Below are 24,237 nucleotides of genomic sequence, written 5' to 3'. Positions count from 1 at the left end.
CATTAGACAGTAAACAATAAAATTATCATTTCATTTTATTCTTTGCTAACTTCATGTTAGTCAAGGGATACCCCAACAAAAAAAGACCAAAGTATTTTAGTGATTTATAATTTATAAATTCATTACAATAGCTTTTCTTACTTGTTTTTATTACATTTGTTATTTTATGATGGAATTTAAGTAATGTTTACTTCATGTACTTCAGAAAATAAATAAAATACTTTTTTATGCTTTCTTTTATTCGTCATCAGTACGCATAGCAGGCAACACTTCTCCATTCATCATCACGTCAGCCAACTGCCAAGACGGCAGCACAGCTGGCTGGGGAAATGTCAATCTCTTAAACTTTCTTCTAAAATAATGCAAATTTTATAAATTAATTCCTTGTTAATTATATTCGTGCGTGATGCGGCTGTGTGCGTTCCTGTTATTGCCGCTGGCTCTGGGCGCCGCGGCCTGGGACGATGGCGATTTAGAAGTATTCGACGTGGTTGAAGAAGTGAATCAGAATTTCTACGAGTTGCTCGGAGTTACACAGGTAATGTCGGCGGAAACCTTGTGGAACTACTATATATATATTATTGAGAAAGATAAATAATTAATCTCCGATAGTTAAATACGAATAAAAAAATTATTTTGGCCTGCGTTCGCCTCTCAGCTGAAATAATATTATTTGTATTGTATAGCTACAGTCAGCAGCAGAAGTTGCTAAGCAGGCGAGTTGTTCAAAATTACCTTGACGCGCTCTTATTCTCTTAACAAAAAAGTCGCGTCAAGATCATTTTGAACACTTCGCCCGCTTAGCAACTATCGCTGTTGACTGTGATATTTATATATGACATGAGATATTTTATCATCAATATATTCACAATTAGATTGCTTTACTAACGTATGCCTATTGCTGTTTTTTTACTTAAATAATTGACTTCTACCAGTCGCTCGCTTAGCTGGTTGTCTGATGTTCGAATCCCAGTAAGTATTAATTTGTTGATGTATGTAATTTCAGATGTTTCCAATATATTTAATTATTTTATTAAAACTTAGGAAAATTTACAATGATAAATCAGATAGCCTATAAATGGAACAATTGCCCAAATCCATTTAATTTTGTTATCTACTACTGTTACCTTGACTTTTGTCCATTGATTGTGGACAAATTTTTTATCATGTGCAATCTTACTCATTACTATGGAATGTGGATCGTGACCACTTAGCTTAGCAGCTCCTGTCATTTGTCTTCATCAGTCTCAATCTCCGGTAACCATCACCGCTATATGGAGTTTGCCTGAGGTGGCCTTTTTAACTTGGTCCGACCATCTAGTTGGTTGGCCCTGAGATCTTTTGGCTTGCACTTTTCCCACAGTAAACATGTGCAATAAGAGTAATGGAAATAGTATTGAATCATAAATTTTGCTGCAGGAAGCTACACCATCTGAAATTAAGTCAGCATTCAAAAAGTTGACACTCAAACTGCATCCAGACAAGAATGATGCTCCGGACGCGGATGTCCAGTTCAGGAACCTGGTGTCCGTGCACAATGTACTCAAGGACCCTGGAAAGAGAGAAAAGTATGTATGGCAGTAGTTGTCTTAAACAAGCATTGAAATTATCCTTGCAAGAGACAGAGTAGTTAGTTTCCGTAGTTTAGGGCTACCTTATTATATTAGTACAAAGCCAAAATACACAGTCATGTTATTGTTTTACACAAATTTAATTTATTTCATTTTGTTTATCCTGTTGGTATACTTCAATCTGTGTTTGAAGTGTGTATTGTTACGTTTTAACTCAGGTATCCACTGTTAATCAGCGCCTTGGCTTGCTGCGCTGAGTGGGGATTCTGTTTAGCATCTAGTTTGTGTAGTATGTACTTATTTTAAAATATTGTAGTCAACTTATGATGTTAAATAACTGTATTTTCTTTCTTTATTTATTTATTTACAAGTTAGAATCTGTATCTGAAACTAACTTTCCTTTTAGGTATAACGAGGTGCTCAAGAATGGTCTGCCCAACTGGCGTTCAGCGATATACTATTACCGCCACGTCCGTAAGATGGGTCTGGCCGAGGGCTCATTCATCCTGTTCATTATCATCACCTTTGGGCAGTACGCTGTTGGCTGGGCTGCTTATGCTGAGAAAAGATTCACTGCGGTATGTCATCGGCTTATACATACCATCGCCCACACTGTTAACTGACAGTTTTTAAACATTACAAAAGGCATAAGGTCCACTGATGGACAGTTAAGAGTGTTGCTGTTTGTACTGTATTCTTGGGGTGCAAAGTCCTAATAGAATCGTTATTTAATGGAACAGATTAGCTTATTACTTAGAGTAGCTTTATATATAAGCAAATATAAGTTTCAAAAACTCATTGAAACAAGACAAGGTTCTGAAGTTTGGCTGTGTACTAAAACATAGTCATCATTAGATTACCTATTTACAGTCTAGGGGACCCTAGCGACATCTACCGTAAGAGCGTTACACTTCTTCTTATAGCACCGGTCGCAGAAGTTTCTGCTTGTTAAAATTTAAGTTTATTTTGTCGCCAGGAGCAAATCCTAAACAGCAGAGGCAAGAAACACTCAAAGAAATCCGGTTTCGACACCGGCCTGGCTGAGATCCTGGACCAACTTCCCAAACCCAGCATCAAGGACACCCTGCCCTTCCAAATACCGAGGCTGATATGGTGGAGCATAGTGGGCATACCGCGAGGCATCATGGAGCTGAGGAGGCAGATGAATGAACGGGAGGAAGAGGCTAAGAGGCAGAAAAAGAGGTAGGAATTCTATATTGAAACCTTGGAGGATATAATCAAACGGAGACGCCATGTCTGTAATTTTCTGTACAAAACAGTCTGCCGATTTTTGCGGGGGAGGGGAACGTCAAATGTATGCGTAACGTAAAAATAGCCATGTCAGATAAACGTCAGTCCATACATTGTGTATGACCGTTGGCCGCCTATGTTCGACAGAGGGGAAAGCCTGTTAATGGCTACTCCGTTTAGTTGTATCCTCCAAGATTGAAACGATTGTCATTTTACTTTTAAAGACGAAGGTTTACGTAACATTAACTAGACAGTTTATTACGCCAACAATCGGTAACAAATAACGGTTAGGCAATGAATATTACAAATATCGGCGATTTCTACATAAAGTTTCTTATCTTTTAGCAATTACACATTTCGTTACATATTGTAAGATTTAATGGTAGCTCATAGGTGTGCTGTTTAAAAAAAAAAGATACTCAGAGGAATTAAGGGGCACAGGTTTTTCAACCAGTGGTAGTTTAAAATTTATAAGTGCACTGTAAAAATACATAAAATACCTAAAAAATAAAATGCTTTCCTATAATCAAGCGTATTTCCCGAGAGTATCAAGTGTATTTTAACACATTCACTGCCACCGACGCATATATGCGTTCACCGTCATACAAGTTTGTTCCAAGGCCACGCCCCCTGGCAGTGAATGCGTTAAAGAATCACTATAAATATAAATTTGGAAGTAATGGGCTCTCGTAATTTTCCCCCATGCTTTATATTTAATCTTTTCCGACCTTGTACCACTTCCTAAATCCGGATTTGACGTCCGGTCTGGCCTAGTGGGTAGTGACCCTGCCTGTGAAGCCGCGGTCCTGGGTTCGAATCCCGGTAAGGGCATTTATTAGTGTGATGAGCACAGATATTTGTTCCTGACTCATGGTTGTTTTCTATGTGTTTACGTATTTGTATATTATATATATCGTTGTCTGAGTACCCACAACACAAGCTTTCTTGAGCTTACCGTGGGGCTTAGTCAATTTGTGTAAAAATGTCCTATAATATTTATTTATTATCATTTATTTTGTAACATGGACAAGAACAGCTACTAACAGAGAGGAATGGAAGGTCTTAGGGGAGGCCTATGCCGGGAGGCAAGTCGACCGATGTCAACTCTAAGATAAGATAAGATAAGATAAGATATTATTTATTGTATAACTGTGTACAAAGATGTTGACATAATACAATTAGGAACCAACAGTCTATCCATCACGGACGTACAATATATTAATGACTAAATGACAATCAACTTTAAATATAAATAAAAAAAATGTAATATGTTTGACTATTTTGACACATCTAATACCTTTAAACGAGCAATTCTTGTTTATTTATTTATTTATTTATATATATATTTCGGCGATCTCGGAAACGGCTCTAACGATTTCGATGAAATTTGCTATATGGGGGTTTTCGGGGGCGAAAAATCGATCTAGCTAGGTCATATCTCTGGGAAAACGCGCATTTTCGAGTTTTTATGAAATGAAATGAATGAAATCGTTTATTTCAGGCAACTAGTGGCCCATACATAAATACCTTAAAACTAGCATAGGTATGATTGCGATGCATTACGCAACCCCGCAGTGTCAGGGAACCGGCCGCGGAACCGCCGAAACTTGACACCCTTTATATGTTTCACCCAGATATTATTTAATAACGTGACAAAACTGTACCATTCAAAATTTAAGGTCTAAATAAACGGCTATTTTATTTTATTTATTTATTTTGTTAAACAGAGAAGTGGAAGAAAAAGCCCGAGCGGAGCGAGAAGCGGCCGCCATGGAGGAGGCCAAGGCTAAGGGCGCGCGCAAACGGCGCGGCTTCGTGCCCCCGGAACGGGAGTGCCTTTTAGACCCCGTGGCGGCTGAAGACGAGACCCCTGTGCCGGTACCGGCTAAACCGGTTAGTAGCTTACCCTAAACCTATAGTCTATCAAGCCGGATATAAATATGTAAAGCAAACTAAAGTATGGTATCCCTAGGAAAGCAGCAATGTACATCGAACAACGATGAAATGTAAACAAAACAGTTCCACAGATAAGATATAAATGACAAGCGATTTTCGAAAAAATGCAAACGTAGAGCACTACGGTAGAGCATTGTTCAAATTTTCCGCCTTTTTCTACTGACAAGATTTGCTTGACCAAGTATAAATTAAAAACCATAATTCGGCTGACTAGATTAGCACATGAAATGATACCAGGAATAGCAAACAAAAATTGTCACGAGTATATTTTTAGTGTTTTCGTATAAAACTTTGTTTACGGAACACTTATGGGATCACTTCGGTCTTGCAAATCGGTTAAATGCGTTTTTCTCAGATACCGTTTGACGTAGATATATAAATATATACATTATATTTTTTGTGATGATTAATTTATACAGGTAAGCAATATAAAGTAGTAAATAGAAATTCCATGCATAGTTCGTGATCAGCAACGCAGGTTTCGTCAAGTAGAAACAAAATCAAATCAGCTACGGGCTTCGTTATCTACTTACAAATTATATAATCCGGAAGAGGCTTTGTCAATACCACTAAATTAAACTGACAGCGTTGCCCCGTTGTTGAATAGGGTATTTGACTCCTTTTTTCGAACTGTCAAAACGATTTTGCAACTATGGAATTTGTGTATATGAAACACTAGCATGTGACGTCACAACCAAATTACCTACTCTTTATAGTTTTAAAGGTACGGGTTTTAAAATAGAAATTGTGTCTAAAAATAACTGCTGTCTACGTTTCTCTATTAATCTTCTGGTACTTTATTTCATGCATAGGGTAAAATAATTCATTTTAAATACAGTCAAATACCCTATTGCCAAGGAGATCTGTTGGACCAGGTGCGATCCGGAGCGACGATCGCAGCCCCTATCATCTTTTAAAGGGCCCACTGATTAACAGTCCGCCGGACGGTATCGGCCTGTCAGTTAGAACAAAAAGTCGACAGCTCCGAACAATTGACAGGCCGATACCGTCCGGCGGACTGTTAATCAGTGGGCCCCTTTAGGGTGTTATACTTATTAGTTTATTTTTCTCAAAAATGGACGGCAAAGTCGACGTTGCCGGTTAAAAAATAGGTCGCGAAGTGCGTAGTTTATGGTCATTCAAAAAATTAAAAAGTTAAAAACATTGCAGTCTCGATTTCGGGACTGCAATGTTGCATACAAATTCCATTATTTAACGAGTTCCAAACTTTTTAAAACTTTAAATGGCCATATCAAATGAAGGCATAGGTCCCTTAAACAGCCAAACAGATGATCAGCATTTATTATTATATAAAGCCTGTAACAGACTATCGCACCGCACCGCGACCTTGGAGCGTCGCACTCATAAGTGAGAGCGAGAAACAGATATCTCTTTCTCGCTCTCACTTATGGGTGCGACGCTCCAAGGTCGCGGTGCGGTGCGATAGTCTGTTACAGGCTTAATGTTGGTACCGCGACTATTTAGGTGTCTCAAATAGGTTGGTGTATTTTCAGCAGAAAAATACTTCTTTTTTTTTAAGGCGGCAAGCATAGGTATCTTTTTAATGGTTTTACTTTTTTATGTGAAAATTAGAACGTTGCTTTCGTAAAATATTTCTATTTCTTGCACCATTTTTGAGAAAAGCACTATATATGACTCGGTTGGAAGGCTACTTGCTGGCTTCGGATTCAATTAAACGGACTCCCAAGGTCGTCCGTTTAAAACGAATCCTCAGCCAGCAAGTAGCTACTTCCGATCCTCGACAATAATGTACTATTTGTGGCCAGACGCCAGTGATAACCGGCGGTCTCTGGACAGATGACGACCTGGCCGAGCTGATAAGACTAGTAAAGAAGCACCCCGGGGGCTCCGCTTCCCGCTGGGAGTCCATCGCGGACGCCCTGCGGCGCTCCGTGCCCGAGGTCACGCACATGGCCGCCAAGCTCAAGGACAACTGCTACAAGATACCGGGCCAAGAACCCGAGCCGGTGCCAGAAGTGCCCAAGAAGGTAAATCTCTCAGAAGTGACACCCCTGGAATTGCCAGCGTGTCGTAGGCTACGGGAACCGCTTCCTATCAAGTTGTATGCTTGTTTTCCACATGGATACCGGGCCAGGAGCCGGAGCCGGTGCCAGAAGTGCCTAAGAAGGTAAATCTCTCAGAAGTGACACCCCCGGAGTTGCCAGCGTGTCGTAAGCTACGGGAACTGGTTCCTATCAAGTAAGCTGTATGCTTGTTTTCCATAAGGTATAAAAAATAACTTGAGAGAAACTAAAAGTACCAACCACTTGGTGTCAAAGATTTACTGTAAGAATACCTATTTTTACGAATTTATACGGTTCAATTCACACGTAATAATATGTTGAACGCTATCAGACCAATAACACCAATTAACAGTTTCAAAATTTAAGTTTTTTTTTTAACTTTCAAGCACGAAATAAGTTAGGATACCATTCGATTCCTCACATTTTATCCAAAAAAAGATTGTATAGCAACTATAACGCAATATTTCACCGACAAAAATGCAATTTTCTTGTTTTGTTCATACTTCAAGATGCGATCTCAGTGACCTTGACGTCACGTTCACATAGCGATTTGTTCGGGGCGTTTCGCGAGTGAAGTACGACTGTCGGACTTTGACTATAAATTCTAACTTTTGTATTGCTATAATGCAATGGGCCCCATATAGACATTTGATCTTAAAAACAAACCTGATTGATTGATACCATAAATGAAAATTTGTCATCTAGCCTATTGTTTTGTGGTCACTTTTAGGTGAAGACACGTAAAACAGAAGAGGTGAGCAGCGGCAACTGGTCGCAGCAGCAGCAGAAGGCGTTAGAGGCAGCTCTGGCCAAGCACCCTAAGGGCGGCGCTGGCGACCGCTGGCAGAAGATAGCAGCCGCCGTGCCTGACAAGACCAAGGTACTCTCTCCTTCCATTGCTGAGAGTCATAGTTAAAGTGAGACAGGCGTTGGCAGCTCTGGCCAAGCACCCTAAAGACGCCGTTGACTGCTGTCAGAAGATAGCAGCCGCCGTGCCTGACAAGACCAAGGTACTCTCTCCTTCCGTTGCTGAAGCTCATAGTTGAAGTGAGACAGAAGGCGTTGGCAGCTCTGGCCAAGCACCCTAAATGTGGCGCTGGCGACCGCTGGCAGAAGATAGCAGCCGCCGTGCCTGACAAGACCAAGGTACTCTCTCCTTCCATTGCTGAGAGTCATAGGTGAAGTAAGACAGAAGGCGTTGGCCGCTCTGGTCAAGCACCCTAAAGACGCCGTTGACTGCTGTCAGAAGATAGCAGCCGCCGTGCCCGACAAGACCAAGGTACTCTCTCTTTCCATTGCCGAGGGTCATAGGTGAAGTGAGACAGAAGGCGTTGACAGCTCTGACCAAGCACCCTAAAGGCAGCGCTGGGCACCGCTGGCAGAAGATAGCAGCCACCGTGCCTGACAAGACCAAGGTACTCTCTCCTTCCATTGCTGAGGGTCATAGTTGAAGTAAGACAGAAGGCGTTGGCAGCTCTGGCCAAGCACCCTAAAGACGCCGTTGACAGCTGTCAGAAGATAGCAGCCACCGTACCTGACAAGACCAAGGTACTCTCTCCTTCCATTGCTGAGGGTCATAGTTGAAGTAAGACAGAAGGCGTTGGCAGCTCTGGCCAAGCATCCTAAAGGCAGCGCTGGGCACCGCAGGCAGAAGATAGCAGCCGCCGTGCCTGACAAGACCAAGGTACTCTCTCCTTCCATTGCTGAGGGTCATAGGTGAAGTGAGACAGAAGGCATTGGCAACTCTGGCCAAAAAACCTAAAGACTACTACAATCTTATGCAGAAGATTGCAGCCATCCCTGGCAAGACCAAGGTCGGTACACTCGGTACACATTCTAAAGGTTGAATTTAATGTTGCTGATCACTTATAAACGTTATTGCAACTTAATAAGGCCTATCAAAGGCCAGTTATGCTGTTAATTCTACGTATAATAAAGTACCACTACTAATCGTGCGTAGTATTAACAACAATAGGTTAAATCTTTTTTTTTTAATACCACATCGGTGGCAAACAAGCATACGGGCCGCCTGATGGTAAGCAGTCACCATAGCCTATGGACGCCTGCAACTCCAGAGATGTTTTTACGCGGGAATCTTTAATCACTTTACCACTTTACATCTTTTATCACTTTACTTATTACCATACTAAGTTTACTCATATCGGATAAGGCAACGTTTTATTACCGATAATATTACTCCATTCAGTGATTTTTATTACTTCTGTAAAAATTATACAGACCGGATTACCTATATTATATTGCCAGATATCCAACAATAGTCATCATTGTCATTGGCAGGCCAAAAGTAATGTGCAATAGTGTTGTTAGTTATAGGTCAATAGATATTGTTTTTTATTTAAACAAACATAGTTATTAAGTTTTGCGGGTTACTAACTTAAATATGAATCATTTAAACAGGTCTGAAATAAAGCATTATTTTTTATTTATTTTAGTATTGTCTTCATCTTCATATGGTTTCAATTGTGTAAATTATAAAACATCTGTTTAAAGTCACATTTTCTTCAGACAAACCGTTACCTACGTAAATACCAAAAGGACGTAAACAATATTTTTAGTCGTATTTAAATCCGAGACTTATGTGTGAGATATACAGTTGAAATTCCTGTAAAAAATATGCAATCTTTAGTACCTATAGTTACGATCAAACGTGGATATTTAACAAAGTTATAACGTCACGTATTGGAATTGTTCGTGACGACAATTAGCAATTAAACACACTTGTTTAAACTAGGAGCTGGTTCTCGATAATGTTTTCGTACAATGTGACTGATATTGCAATTTAAGTACTTTGGATGTTTTGGCAAATAAATTATGGTAATAATTATTACTAGTGGCTCTGTCTGTGAGCTGTAGACCTCGCGAGCATAGTTTATTGAGACCGTGCACGATGACAGCGCCACACAGCGGTTTGATCAATCAACAATACAAAGATTTTAATTTATTAAAAAAAATACGAAGTTTAAGTGATAAAAAAAAATACAAAAAGTTGTCTTACTGGGGATCGAACCCAGTCACTTTCTGTGTGCAAACAAAAAAGCGATTGTTTACAAAATGCGCTATGATAGTTCTTAGCTAAGTTGACGAAATTCGGCTACTCATTCTCGAGTACTAACTAAATATTTAAATACCGCCTAAACCAGCAATACAATTTTTTTGCACGTTTTGCCATTTACTATGTAAATATGTCTCAAAAAGAAAGTACTCTTATGATATCGATACGATTATTTGTTTAAGCGCAAGGTAAAAACGGGATCGACAAAAAAATTTTATTTACTCATAGAATCTGGTCACAAAATTTCACAAGAATCGGTTGAGCATTGTGACCTGTAGAGGAGAACATCCGGACATACAAAAGCAAAATGCCCGAGTCAAAACGTAGACCTTCGCTACGCTTCGGTCAATTAAACTTTTAACGCGTTTTGGTCATCATAAATGTTTCAATTACTATAATGGGCATATTCATCAAGACGACATTCCAACAAGCTTAAAATCAATGAGATGGCATTGTTTCATTACAAAGTTCCTGTAGTCTCCAGATCACCTTTACTTACAAAGGTATAGGGGCGAATTTGGCTTACATATTTTCTTTACAACTCTGCTCAAACGTCCAAAAACAGGCAAGCCGGTGGGAATCGGCTTTTATGGACGCGCCGCCACTGAAAGGTATACCAAATTTTAATGCTTAATGCTTAATCTGCAACCGGAATGTGGGTCGAATTCGTTATATGATCTCGTTGCATCAATTGAGCCACGAAAAAGTTAACAAATAGAAATGAAAGTGTATCTAAAGCGTTCGGCGTGACTGCACACCAACTGACTAAATATTATGTAATTTAAAATTTGTTGTTGTCTATGAAAATGGACCTTATGTCACCCTTTATTACGGTCTGTTTTGTAGGATTCTATATAGAACGAGTCAATCTTGATGTAGTAACACAGTTGATGTGTAAAGAGTTAAAATTTTCTTTGTTTTTTTTTTATGTTTTAGTTCGGGTTCGTGTTATATATAATATTTAAAACCTTCGCGTTTTGAACACATATTAACTTACATTTATAGACGGGTCTAACGCGAAATTTATTCAATTACCTTTATATACCGACGTATCGACACAGGTTTCACTGGTCATGGTCGCGGTTAACTGATGTCCCAGCAAAATGTCAAAAAACGTCGGTATATAAAGGTAATTGAATAAATTTCGTGTTTCGTGTTATATGACTGCATTCGTTTCGTATGCGATATAAACGAATGTATTGTCTACTATTCGCACGAATACATGATATATGTCTGTGGCAAGTACGAGTATCTGCAATAGACGTAAAATTAAACATTAGCCTTTCTACCATTGATCTATTTTGAGAAAACAAAATTGTATTTGTCTTGCCAAGTTTTGATGTCTGGGCGAGGGCGGCTACAGTTTATAGACATTATAGACGAGTAAGAATTTGGGTTAGGGTAAATAATCTCTAAATATCTAAGTAAGTCTGTCTGTTACCTCTTCACGTTTAAATTGCTGAACGGATTTAGATGTAATTTGGTATGGTGATTATTTGACTTTTAGGAAAGGACATCAGGGTACTTTTTATCACTATAACTAATGCATGTTGTTTTATCTTATTTTCCAGGAGGAATGCATGCAGCGGTGTAAATATCTATCAGAAACGCTAAGAAAGCAGAAACAGAAAGAAGAAGAGGATAGACTAAGAGAGGAGAACGGAGAACAGAGCGCCGAAGAAGGACAGAACGAGGAGTCATAACGAATTAGCTTTTGGAAATTGATCTCTTTACCATTGACTTAAGTGTCATTATGGAGCGGCAGGATTTTAATCCAATAATAGGACAGCAATAATAGTTTGTTGAATTGTTAATTGCCGTTGTTAGGATGTGTTATTTTAGGTACTTGCAATAATGTTATACATATAACAAAACCACCTGACTTATAAAAATAATTCCCCAACGGTACACAAAATCTTCTCAGTTTGGCATACGACGAGTCTTGTAATATTATTAACCTAATATTCTTGCTTATTCAATAAAAAAAAAATACCATAGATAACACATTATGATCATACATCGGGGTTTTCGGTGCGGGAATGATTTCGTGTATTTAGAACTTTGTTTATTGTAAAATAATTACCAAACTATGAATTAAACGTAGGTAGTAAGGTCCAAATGTGCTTAGAAATGTTAAATTAGTATCGTATTTTAAATTTTTTACCTGTTATTTGGCTAGTGTAAAACATTCCCGCACCGAAAACCTCGATGTATGATTATGATACTAGTGTGCTACCTTGATCATTACACACAAACCGAGCGCGAAATAAGAAAGCCGATGTGTGTAATTACCAATGCACACGTGTTTCATACGACGTTTTTCAAGCGGTTCAATGAGTTCCACGTTACGAGCAAGTGTGTTAAAAAAAATATTATGCATTCAGTAAATCATAACTTTTAAAAATAAATTTCTGCGTCAAAACATTGTCATTAGCTGAATTACCTAGTCCTACAGTTTTGTTGGTTTACATACTATTGTATTGGTACCTAAAATAATAAAATCATGGTAGAGTTAGACCAAGATTTATACGTCATAATTTCATAGAAATTTGACGTTTAAGATAACACTTGCACTGCGTGTGCTATCAAAATCGTTGCAGACTTATCTCGGTCTCACTCTAGCGTCTTTATCCACTTAAAAACGGACGATTTCTTTACGTCAGTCCTGGCCGCGTAGCCAACATGCCAATCGCTAACGCTCCGTAGCGAATGAAACGCAACTGACACACTAATATGGGAGCAATATAGAAGTGCAAGCGATTGTCACCTTGGCTAGGCCGCCAGTTCTTGTAAATAGTACTGTATCGAGCTGTATGTCTGTATAAGTACTTTTATTTTACGTACGGTTTGACATTTATATCAAACATTTGATTGTTTAGTTGTTTCTTTTTTTTACAAGCTTTTATTTAGTTTCACCTGTCCCGTTGTCTGTCTGTCGGTAATGTAATCAAATCAAATCTTGCAAGTTAAATTTGATCCACTTCCCGGTTTCCGATTGAGCTGAAATTTTGCATACACATGTAGGTAAGTCGGGTGACAATGGAATATTATGGTACCATCGAGCTGATCTGATGATGGAGACACGAGGTGGCCATAGGAACTCTGAGATGAAACAACGCAACCTAATTGTGTTAGGGGTTTTCAGAATTGTCTCGATGAGTATTAGTTGTCTCTCGTAAGAAAAGTACAGTCAGCGTTAAAGGCTTGTACCAAAAATGAAATTTTTGCCAAAAACTTATTTTACTCATGCCGACAGTCTGTGTCCTACTTATTGAAAATACGTAAAGATGACGACGTAAACTAAATCTTGCTTTAATATTACAGACACATAGTTCTGTATAGCGGTTAGCATTGCTGGTTTTTCCTAAGGTTGTTAAACTCGCGGTTGCAGTCCTGACCGAGCGGAAGGCAGCTATGTGCTAGAGTGAGAAAGTAATGTATAAACCGCCTCCCGCTCTTGTAGATATGAGAACATTTCTTTAGGAAGTAAATAAATGTGACAAGGCCATTTAGTGTTGCTATGTCAAAATAAATATAAACACTATTAGACTGTAAACAGGTAGAAGTATAGAGGAGCAACCTAGGGAATCCGTGAACACTAGGTGGCAGTTAGCCACCTGAAGACCTTGCTATGGGTAGTTTTTTAGCATTAGAAAAAGGCTACGCGATCTTGAAGTGTCTTTTAATTGAAAAACGCCTTCTTAAAATCGGTAACTATTACTTATGTAAGCAAAATAATGTAAATAATCGTATATGATTCATAATTGTTACATATTTGCCGTGACTTGTTTTTCAAAAGTGTTTTTCAATAAAAAGACGCCAAGATTGTTTACCATTTTTCTAATGCTAAAAAAACTACATATAAGTTTCGTGGAGGAGCTGGGGTGGTTAGAGTAGCGCTACCTCGTTTCACGCAAAATAGGCACAGTGGTGGTCGATTTGCGAAAAATGTCCAGCAAAACTAACATATAAACAGTCTATACTCAAATGTTGTTCATATTTAGGGCATGGCCTATTTTTTACTTTACATTATAGTTTACGGCCTACATTTCTTTACTTAAGCCAAATAAACAAATCTAAACGTACTTTTCTGACAATGTAATTGAAACCAATTAATTTCAAATTAAATGTTTTATTTACAAAAATACATGTGATCAATATCTGTCTCTTGAATATAAATTGTTATTGAAACTTTGTTTATCATTCCTCATTCCCTATCAGATAATTCTCGGCTGGCTCTGAGAATTCTCGTGTGATTCTCTAATTCTCGGCGTGGTAGCTATCTGCGAGACTCGGGCGCCATTCTCGCGTAGATCTCTGGTATATCGTAGTTGTACTCTTCGCGTTTCTGCGTCGTTTTCACTCCGTTTTTGACACCATATCCTGGAATCATACGAATTGTTGTCACTTTTACAATGGAAGGTAAATCAGGCCGCTATCCCCTAATGAATGACAGGTTTTCTGTATCTTTAGACTTGAATTATTGCTGAAGTAGCTGCTACTGTGCGACAGAAAAACTGAATGATATATCACTGTCACAGGAAGTAAAAAAGCGGCCAAGTGCGAGTCGGACTCGCCAATGAAGGGTTCCGTATTTAGGCGATTTATGACGTATTAAAAAAAACTACTTACTAGATCTCGTTCAAACCAAGGTTCGGTGGAAGTTTACACGGTAATGTACATCATATATTTTTTTTAGTTTTATCATTCTGTTATTTTAGAAGTTACAGGGGGGGGGACACACATTTTACCACTTTGGAAGTGTCTCTCGCGCAAACTATTCAGTTTAGAAAAAAATGATATTAGAAACCTCAATATCATTTTTGAAGACCTATCCATAGATACCCCACACGTATAGGTTTGACGAAAAAAAAATTTTTGAGTTTCAGTTCTAAGTATAGGGAACCCCAAAAATTTATTGTTTTTTTTTCTATTTTTGTGTGAAAATCTTAATGCGGTTCACAGAATACATCTACTTACCAAGTTTCAACAGTATAGTTCTTATAGTTTCGGAGAAAAGTGACTGTGACATACACGGACAGACGGACAGACAGACAGACAGACATGACGAATCTATAAGGGTTCTGTTTTTTGCCATTTGGCTACGGAACCCTAAAAATCGACCAAGTGATTTCAAGGTACCAGGTCGCTATACTTTGATTCTGTACCTGAAAGCGCAACATTTATTATATATGGCAGAAGCGATGGCGTTCGACCGGAGTTTGAGAGAGAAACATATTGTTTTTCCATGCATTCTCTGTGATGTCTACAATTTTGTAGTAACTACAGTTTCTTTTTGACGCAATGGGCGACTCAGTTGACTCGACTGGGGTCCGCCATTTTGTACAATTTTATATAGTGCAATACAATTTAAATAAGTAAATAGTAAATGTTTAACATACCGGTCTTGGTCGGGTACTTGGAGACGGTGGTCCCGCACGCGCGGCACGCGCACTCTAGCGGCGACGCGACGACGTGCGGCTGCGTGCTTCCGTCCTCGCAGCTCAGAGTTGCCGTCACTTTGGTGTACTTGGTCGCCTGGCAACACTCGCACTCGGAGTCGTGGCTGCCGGTCTCTGGAGATTAATATATAAAGTTAAACATAAAATACAGTGAGTCGTGAAGAAACTCTAATAAAACTAGTCCTTAAAATATAGTATACATATAATATAATTATATATATTACAGTAAATCCAATCCTTTCCTTTCCAAATTTTCGTCTTATCCGTATTTCCTAATTCCTTGTTTCCCTAACTTTTAATACCTTCACAACTTGACATTGGCTAACCTAACAAAAGCCAAAACAGAGAGAAAAAAAAAAAAAAACCTTTTCCACGCCGTGTCAAACACAAAAGCTGTCACTCAGACGCCACGTCATTGAAATGTCAAAACTGAAATTGAACTTTATGCATATGCAGATAGGTCTATGTTGCTCTGTGGTCTGTGACCGATTAATCGGTCTTTGGCGTTGAACCTACGGTGCGGATATATCGGTCATTGGCGTCCTAAAGGTTAATATCCCAGAACAGCCTAGGGCATGGGTCAGCAAACCTCGGCTCGTGAGCCACATGCGGCTCTTTGGATCGATATGTAATTGCGACTCTTTAATTAGACCTACAATTGCTCTTCTTCAAGGCACGTAAAGAATTAATACTTAGATTAGACCTGTTAAGAATTAGAATAGTCAAATCATCGTGGCTCTCCGGTATTCTTGAAACTGATAATTTCTACTGTGGTTGACTTTTCTCTTCAAAAGCCGATCCCTTGGCTGAGGGAAAAGGTAGTCAACCTTCCACATGGTGGTCTAAAGTACAAAAGAGATCCAGAAGCAAAACGTTAACCCGCAGAGAACCCGTAGACCCGACCCCAATTGACTGAGAAAGGGGAGGGGAGGACAAAGCGGACAAGAGGTTAAACTGGAAAGCTGCATACACCTAAACTAGCGCTGCAGCGAGTGCTAATTTTCTAATTAATAACTTGAAGTTCACGTCATGTCACGGTTTGCAACAATTTTATGGTATCACGGGTGCAGTATTCACGTAGCGTGGAAATGGACATGGATCGGGAAACCATACTATTGCGATATATGTAGTCTAGCTGCACCCCTAGCACATGATTGGCACGACAGTATCTCGCGACGAGATAGACTCGTCTTTTTCTAACTATGTTAATAAAAAGAGGGACGGGTAGTCTATCTCGCCGCGAGATACTGTCGCGCCAATCATGTGCTAGCCCGGCTGACTTACGGTTGTTGTAGAGTGTGCCGGATTGGCATGAGCCACGGCATTCTCGGAAGCCTGGCACGGGGGCAGTATTCACGTAGTGTGGAAATGGACATGGATCGGGAAACCATACTATTGCGATGTATGTAGTCTAGCTGACTTACGGTTGTTGTAGAGTGTGCTGGATTGGCATGACCCGCTGCATTCTCGGAAGCCCGGCACGGGGGCAGTATTCACGTAGCGTGGAAATGGACATGGATCGGGAAACCATACTACTGCGATATATGTAGTCTGACTTACGGTTGTTGTAGAGTGTGCCGGAGTGGCATGAGCCGCGGCATTCTCGGAAGCCCGGCACGGGGGCAGTATTCACGTAGCGTGGAAATGGACATGGATCGAGAAACCATACTACTGCGATATATGTAGTCTGACTTACGGTTGTTGTAGAGTGTGCCGGAGTGGCATGAGCCGCGGCATTCTCGGAAGCCCGGCACGGGGGCAGTATTCACGTAGTGTGTAAATGGAAACCATACTACTGCGATATATGTAGTCTAGCTGCCTTACGGTTGTTGTAGAGTGTGCCGGATTGGCATGACCCGCGGCATTCTCGGAAGCCCGGGACGGGGGCAGCGTTCACGCAGACGCCGTGGGGTCGCAGAGTCACGCGGAGCAGGCCCACTGTCTCCGATTGTGGTATTTCCTCGGGGTAGCAAGTTTCTGCAATTAAAAAAAACATAAATGAAGGTTAAAATGCTATTTAAATCATTTCACCTTTTAACCTTTCGTTTCCACTTCTTGGAATTTGTCAAAAATTTAGCCAGTCTAAAAGCAAGTAGGTATACTTCTCAAATAAAAATAATAAGTAAGCGGTTTCGACTTATTAATAATGTCATTGATGGTAATTGCTATTACTGTTCCAAATTTCAGCTATCTACGTCAAACGGTTTCTAAGAAAAACACATTTAACTGATTTTCAAGACCGATGTGATCCCATAAGTATACCGCGAACAAAGTTTGTGCGGTACACTAAAAATGATCGATTAAAAAACTGAAGCGCTGGTGGCCTAGCGGTAAGAGCGTGCGACTTTCAATCCGGAGGTCGCGGGTTCAAACCCCGGCTCGTACCAATGAGTTTTTCGGAACTTATGTTCGAAATATCATTTGATATTTACCAATCGCTTTTCGGTGAAGGAAAACATCGTGAGGAAACCGGACTAATCCCAAAAAGGCCTAGTTTACCCTCTGGGTTGGTAGATAGCAGTCGCCTAAAAACTAGTGCCTACGCCATTCTTGGGATTAGTTGCCAAGCGGACCCCAAGCTCCCATGAGCCGTGGCAAAAACGCCGGGACAACGCGAGGAAGATGATGATCGGTTAAAAAACTATGCACCTAGGGGGCTATTCATAAATTACGTCATTTCAAATTGGGCGGGGCTGGAACTCTGGACATCTGACGTAGGAAAAAACGGGGTCATTCGAAGCATGATTTTTGGATGATTTTAGGGGAGTGGGGGGGGGGGGGCCTCACAAAATCGGATCTAAGACACATTCGTCAGATTCCTTTTTCGTCAGGATAAATTATAGCCTGTTTTTTTTCGGACGAAAACGGAAATACTCTTTGGACAGAAAAAAACTTAACTTTAATGTGGAAGATTTGGAATTATACTGTGATACTTGCATCTCTTATGATATGCTCCACCAGTGGAATGAACAATTTAAACATTTCCTTCACAACGTAACCAGACGGAGCACCGCTTCGCGGGCTCCTATTTTTGGGCGCTTTGCCCTTCGGGCATCTGAAGCTACCTAACGAACCTAACCTACCTACCTATTGATTTAGTGTGACGTTCGTGAAAACCAGGTGAAAACATTACACTGGGGTGACAAGAGTAGGTACCTACCTACCTAGGTAGGTTAGGTTCGTTAGGTAGCTTCAGACGCCCGAAGGGCAAACCGCCCAGAAATAGTCTCGTCTGATTAAGTTGTGAAGGAAATGTTTTTGGAACAGAAAATTCTGACAAATGCGGAATCTGACCAAAAGTCCGTTATCGTCAGAAAAAAAATTGGCTATAATTTATTCTGACGAAAAAGGAATCTGACGAATGTGTCTTAGCGCCATTTGCACCATCCCACTAACCCGGGGTTAACCCGTTAAACCATTAACCCAGTGTCAAATTGTATTCGTAACCATGGTAGCTCCAGGTTTAACTGATTAACCCCGGGTTAGTGGGATGGTGCAAGTGGCGCTTAGATCACCAAATTGAGGAACTATTTGCGTAACTTACTAAGGGCAGCGGGTTTTTCCTTGCACACCGTGCAGCAGGTCTCGTTGACGAGGTCTTCCGGCGCGCATGACGCCACGTCGGCGCACGGCGCGCGCGATGACGTCATCAGCAGGTCCTCGCCGCTGCGCTCGCACGTGTACGTCGTGCAGTTGTCGGCGGACTTCCAGATAGAACCTTCAATAGATAAAAATTTGTTAAATAATTAATCTAATACCTTTAACCCCTCATTTCCCAGGACCTCTCAAATCCATACAATTCCGACTCATATTGGAGCCACTGGGAACTGAGAGGTTAAACGAGCAATTCTTGTTTATTTATTTATTTATATATATATTTCGGGGATCTCGGAAACGGCTCTAACGATTTCGATGAAATTTGCTATATGGGGGTTTTCGGGGGCGAAAAATCGATCTAGCTAGGTCTTATCTCTGGGAAAACGCGCATTTTCAAGTTTTTATATGTTTTCCGAGCGAAGCTCGGTCACCCAGATATTTAATCTTAATTAGAACTATTACTGTAATAGGACAGTGTGAGTTAAGCCTGTTCAGCCGTATCAATTCCTGTGACTGGGCTCACAGCCGTAGATGCAAATTGTTTGCGCCGTAGCAAACGAAACGGTAAGCTCTCTCTAGTACTCTTCCATATTAGAGTGACAGAGAGACATTAGCGTTTCGTTCACTAGGGCGCAAACGATTGACATATTTGGGCTTCCTGCTGTGTTTAAAATTGTACCTGCTTCCTAGTTCTCCCAACTGAACACACTGCTAACAGACACTGCTACAAGTAGCCATTAATTATGTTTCAGATATTTCCAACCACGCTTGCAAGTTGTCGTGCAAGTCTCTACAGTTGCAATTACCTGTTTGTTAGAGATGGTTGTATATTGTTTGACATATATTAATATTCGTGACGCTTTGGCTTGTTAGCTGTAAGTTACAGATGTATATTTAAATAAACAATAAATTGAGCGAGTGCGCCAATTTACTCAGCACTATCACGAGCAACTGTAGTTTTTAACATTCGGCTATCCTGAAAACACACACGTCCCTGTGTTAACATACCTGCATCCTTCATTTCTTCCTCCACCACACCATAGAGAAATATAGTAAGACAAGAGTGCTCATTCCATACATCAGTTCAGACTATTAATTTCAGTGTCTACATCTAGCATCGAGTAGCGGAACTATCAGTACTGCTACTTGACAATAGATGTAGCACCGACCGGAAAGTCTTATGCTGTTGAGATACTAATAGTTGAGATGCTAATAGTCTTTTTGGTACTAAAACTGATGTATGGAGTGAGCACTCTATGTATTTTTTTCTCTATGACCACACACTACTCTTGTCTACAATGCCCGCAGCAAACACCAGCGGCTGGCTTCACATATTTCTAGCCTTATTTACATGTTATCGTGCAAGTGTATAAGTGTATTGGCACTACCACAAGCAACTGCAGTTTTTAACATTCGGCTATCCTGACAAAACACACGTCCGTGAACGTTATTTACTAACATACCTGCGTCCTTCAACTCATCTTCCACCACACACTGCTCCTGTCTACAACATCCGCAGCAGACGCCAGGGGTAGGCTTCACATATTTCTAGTCTTATTTACATGTTATCGTGAAAGTGTATGAGTGTATTGGCACTACCACAAGCAACTGCAGTTTTTAACATTCGGCTATCCTGACAAAACACACGTCCGTGAACGTTATTTACTAACATACCTGCGTCCTTCAACTCATCTTCCACCACACACTATTCCTGTCTACAACATCCGCAGCAGACGCCAGGGGTAGGCTTCACATATTTCTAGCCTTATTTACATGTTATCGTGAAAGTGTATAAGTGTATTGGCACTACCACAAGCAACTGCAGTTTTTAACATTCGGCTATCCTGACAAAACACACGTCCGTGAACGTTATTTATTAACATACCTGCGTCCTTCAACTCATCTTCCACCACACACTGCTCCTGTCTACAATGTCCGCAGCATACGCCAGGGACTGGTTTCTCATATTTCCAGCCTCGCTTGCAAGTCGTCGTGCAAGTCTCCACATTGGGCGAGTGCGCCAGTCGGCCAGTGCCGTCCCGTGCGCAAGTAAAGTTTTTGCACGGGTCTGGAGACTGCCACGCTTGACCCTCCTGAAATGTTAAGCGTAGGCAGTAATTAGAAATCTTTGAGGCAAATTGTCTCATAGATAAAGAATACCTATTATCGTGCCATTCATCGGGGGAATGCTCGACAGAAAAGTGCAAATGACAAGGACGACCTTTTTAAATACTTGTTCCCTTGTCTGTTCTATTTTTTAATCAACACAGGGTGTATCCACTCGCATGTATGAGATTTTACAGTATATCTGGTACTCCATTACGACACCCTGTGCTATAATAAGCACATTACGTAACTACGTCAAAAATTTGAAGGGCCATATTATGTACTGTAAAACATGCACGAAAACATGCAAATAGGTAATTCGCAACTCGTGCCGATTTAAAACACTCTCCTGAGTCGTGTTTCAAATTCGTCACTCGTTGCGAATTTCCTATTTTTCGCACTTGTATCGTAAATAACTACTACTTGTATAGGTACTTATTTGTGTTGTTTGATAGAAAATAAGTTCCCCTAATACATCACACGGATGATAAAGACTAACGACGGTTAGTATATATGTATATGTGACGTTATCTATGAAAAGGGACCTTATTGTCGATGGCGCTTACTCCATTATTAACGATGCGCCGATATAAATACAATGCCGCGCGACAGCGGTGCGGCGTAAGCGCCATCGACAATAAGGTCCCTTTTCATAGATAAAGCCCCATATGGACATACCTGATAAATGTCATTGCCCACTCGGCAAGCAACCGGTTCCTGCGTTTTGCAGCACTTTCCCGCCGGCTTTTCCTCTTTCAGGACGAACTGCTTCCTCAAGGCCACGGGCACTTCTGGGCAGGTCTCGTTCGACGTTTGAACTTGCAGCTGGAACATGAAATACTGCTCTAAAAAGAGTCACCAGCAATAACGTGTTACGCAACGAAGGCCGCAAAAATATCTGATGCTATCTTATTTGTAGCGCAATAAGAGCGCTTCACGTATTCTTGCGGCCTTCGCTGTGTAACAGCTTATTCCTGGTGACTGTACTATATTGATTGAATGATTTATTTATTTGTCAATAGTGGGTTTACAAAGAGGTGTTAATAGTACATTATTGTCGAGGTTCCGAAGTAGCTACTTGCTGGCTGAGGATTCGTTATAAACGGACGACCTTGGGAGTCCGTTTAATTGAATTCGAAGCCAGCAATTAGCCTTCCAGCCGAGTCATATATAGTGCTTTTCTCAAAAATGGTGCAAGAAATAGAAATGTTTTACAGAAACAACGTTCTAATTTTCACAGAAAAAGTAAAACCATTAAAAAGATTTGCTTTGATTTTGCCGAAATCGAGACTGCAATGTTTTTAATTTTTGAATTACCATAAACTACGTACTTCGCGACCTATTTTTTAAAACGTCGACTTTGCCGTCCATTTTTGAGAAAAACTATTTACAATATGTAAGTACATAGGATCTCCACATTGGGCCTACAAACTGGCATACAAATTTGATATTTAATCTGACTTCGCTGGAATTTAGATTTTGATGAATATAGCATTCTAATAAGAATTTATCATGACTACACCTTATAAAAAAAGTCCCCCGCCGCGTCTGTCTATGGATTTTCATGCGGTTTTCACCTTTCAATAATTTGTTAAGGTTTTGTGTAAACCGTGCGAAGCCAGGATGGGTCGCTAGTTTATGATGGGGTAAGCTTGGACATTTTATTTATGTTGTACGTAATACTTACGTTGCCGTCAGCCAACACACACGTGTAGTTAGTACACAGGTCCGGGGACTGCCACGTCGCACCGATGGGCCGTTCGACGCCAGTACACACGCAAGCTACCGGCTTACACTTGCCGCAACACTGTCCGCTTGACGGCTCGGCGGGGAAGTACTTCCAACCCTGGGTTAAACATTGTTGGTCTTGTAATAATACTTACGTTGCCGTCAGCCAACACACACGTGTAGTTAGTACACAGGTCCGGGGACTGCCACGTCGCACCGATGGGCCGTTCGACGCCAGTACACACGCAAGCTACCGGCTTGCACTTGCCGCAACACTGTCCGCTTGACGGCTCGGCGGGGAAGTACTTCCAACCCTGGGATATTGGGAGAGACATTGTTGGTTAAAACATCAGGTTTTGCAAATAAACATTGAAAATAAGACTAAAATTATCCGGAGTAGCTTGTAAAAATAGTCGTTGGCCCAGAAGTAAATAAAAAATACCTTCAGAATCAAAACGAGTGCGCTGCAACAGTATTTTACGCGCGAGATAATCTTTCTTTGAAAAAAACTCTGGTTTTAATCATAAAATGGTGCCGTGACCAGGATAACGGCACTGTTAAGTACTGGATATACGCACGGGAGGAGACGCGCGGGCGGCGGGCAGCACGCGACGTCATCGCGGCAAGCCGCGAGCGACGCGCGGCACACTCACTTGCCTTTACCTACTTCACCGGCAACGGACGAATACCGAATATAATTTTATAATTGTTTGGCCGGGATTTCTTGCTGTAATTAAGGCGGAATAAACCAGCCTATTTTGATACAGTCCGCGATTTATTTCTACGTCCCAGTAGGACCCTAACATTGGTCCTTTAGGATTCTCACCGTCTTAATTCGCGAAGATAACGGTCAACCGACTTCAAAAATCTCCGGGCGCTTCAGACGTGGTCTTCAGCTGTAGAAGATACCTGGTGAAGACTCTTCATGATCTTCGTCTCAACGGGTACTCCGCCTAGCAACCGCGCACGCCAGAGAAAAAGAAGCTATTCGGAAATTTGCATTGCAACGGACTTTGGACCCATCGAAAGTGCGAGTCATCTGGAGAACAAAGGAAGTTAACATATTTTATCACGAGTCACTGGTGGACGTTTATAGACATACGTGAGTTCGTTCCATATTTTTCCCTTATAAAAACCTTCCTTTTCCATATAAATTAAATTTAAAATATTAAATTGCAAGCAGTTTTAGTGAGTGTTTTCGTATTTCATCATAAGTGTAGTTTGTAATTGAGCCGCATTCTTATTTTGCTGTCATTTCTTGTGTTTATAATCTTTAATTTGCTAAATTGCAATTACAAGTCACATAGCACCCGACTAACAGGAATTTGCTTACAACGCAGTTCGCTCGCTTCTTATCGCCGGGTGGCAACTAGCTCAGTACGGTTGTTTGCATTTCTTTTTTCCTTAATTAGCATTGCAATAAGGTTGCTTACGCTATATCTTAACTT

General features: G+C 40.6%; 2 protein-coding genes across 3 annotated transcripts in view; one reads left to right on the top strand and one right to left on the bottom strand.

Annotated features, from left to right (window-relative positions):
• Positions 1 to 324: 324 nt before the first annotated feature.
• LOC134648677 (uncharacterized protein F54F2.9) lies at positions 325 to 11,799 on the top strand. 2 transcript variants are annotated; one of them, XM_063503177.1, is made up of 8 exons: positions 325 to 538; positions 1,420 to 1,568; positions 1,978 to 2,149; positions 2,548 to 2,774; positions 4,550 to 4,715; positions 6,566 to 6,787; positions 7,554 to 7,703; positions 11,468 to 11,799. In XM_063503177.1, the coding sequence occupies exons 1-8, from the start codon at positions 407 to 409 to the stop codon at positions 11,597 to 11,599; spliced, it is 1,350 nt and encodes a 449-aa protein (XP_063359247.1). In that variant the 5' UTR covers positions 325 to 406; the 3' UTR covers positions 11,600 to 11,799. The 2 variants fall into 2 exon arrangements, with proteins under 2 accessions (XP_063359247.1, XP_063359248.1); XM_063503178.1 differs by having other exon boundaries at positions 4,550 to 4,719; positions 6,573 to 6,787.
• Positions 11,800 to 14,012: 2,213 nt separating this feature from the next.
• Positions 14,013 to 24,237, bottom strand: part of LOC134649117 (hemocytin) — a 126,209-nt gene continuing 115,984 nt past the window's right edge. The window contains exons 77-83 of the mRNA XM_063503833.1: positions 22,945 to 23,103; positions 21,740 to 21,886; positions 20,841 to 21,048; positions 18,903 to 19,076; positions 17,183 to 17,335; positions 15,299 to 15,472; positions 14,013 to 14,279 (exon numbers count right to left, since the gene is read on the bottom strand). Of these exons, the coding sequence (XP_063359903.1) occupies positions 14,176 to 14,279; positions 15,299 to 15,472; positions 17,183 to 17,335; positions 18,903 to 19,076; positions 20,841 to 21,048; positions 21,740 to 21,886; positions 22,945 to 23,103 (1,119 nt within the window). The 3' untranslated portion in view covers positions 14,013 to 14,175. The remainder of the gene's footprint in view (positions 14,280 to 15,298; positions 15,473 to 17,182; positions 17,336 to 18,902; positions 19,077 to 20,840; positions 21,049 to 21,739; positions 21,887 to 22,944; positions 23,104 to 24,237) is intronic.

The sequence above is a fragment of the Cydia amplana genome, chromosome 6 (assembly GCF_948474715.1).
Source record: "Cydia amplana chromosome 6, ilCydAmpl1.1, whole genome shotgun sequence".
In the NCBI taxonomy this organism is placed as follows: domain Eukaryota; kingdom Metazoa; phylum Arthropoda; class Insecta; order Lepidoptera; family Tortricidae; genus Cydia; species Cydia amplana.
Note: the sequence above shows the minus strand (reverse complement) of the source record. Positions and strands in the feature narration are given on the sequence as shown.

Excerpts from the sequence above, each read along its gene's own strand:
- LOC134648677 (XM_063503177.1), top strand. The coding sequence starts at position 407 with ATGCGGCTGTGTGCGTTCCTGTTATTGCCGCTGGCTCTGGGCGCCGCG. Across the intron at positions 4,716-6,565 it reads TGCCGGTACCGGCTAAACCG|ACGCCAGTGATAACCGGCGG; the intron begins GTTAGTAGCTTA and ends ATTTGTGGCCAG. Across the intron at positions 6,788-7,553 it reads TGCCAGAAGTGCCCAAGAAG|GTGAAGACACGTAAAACAGA; the intron begins GTAAATCTCTCA and ends GGTCACTTTTAG.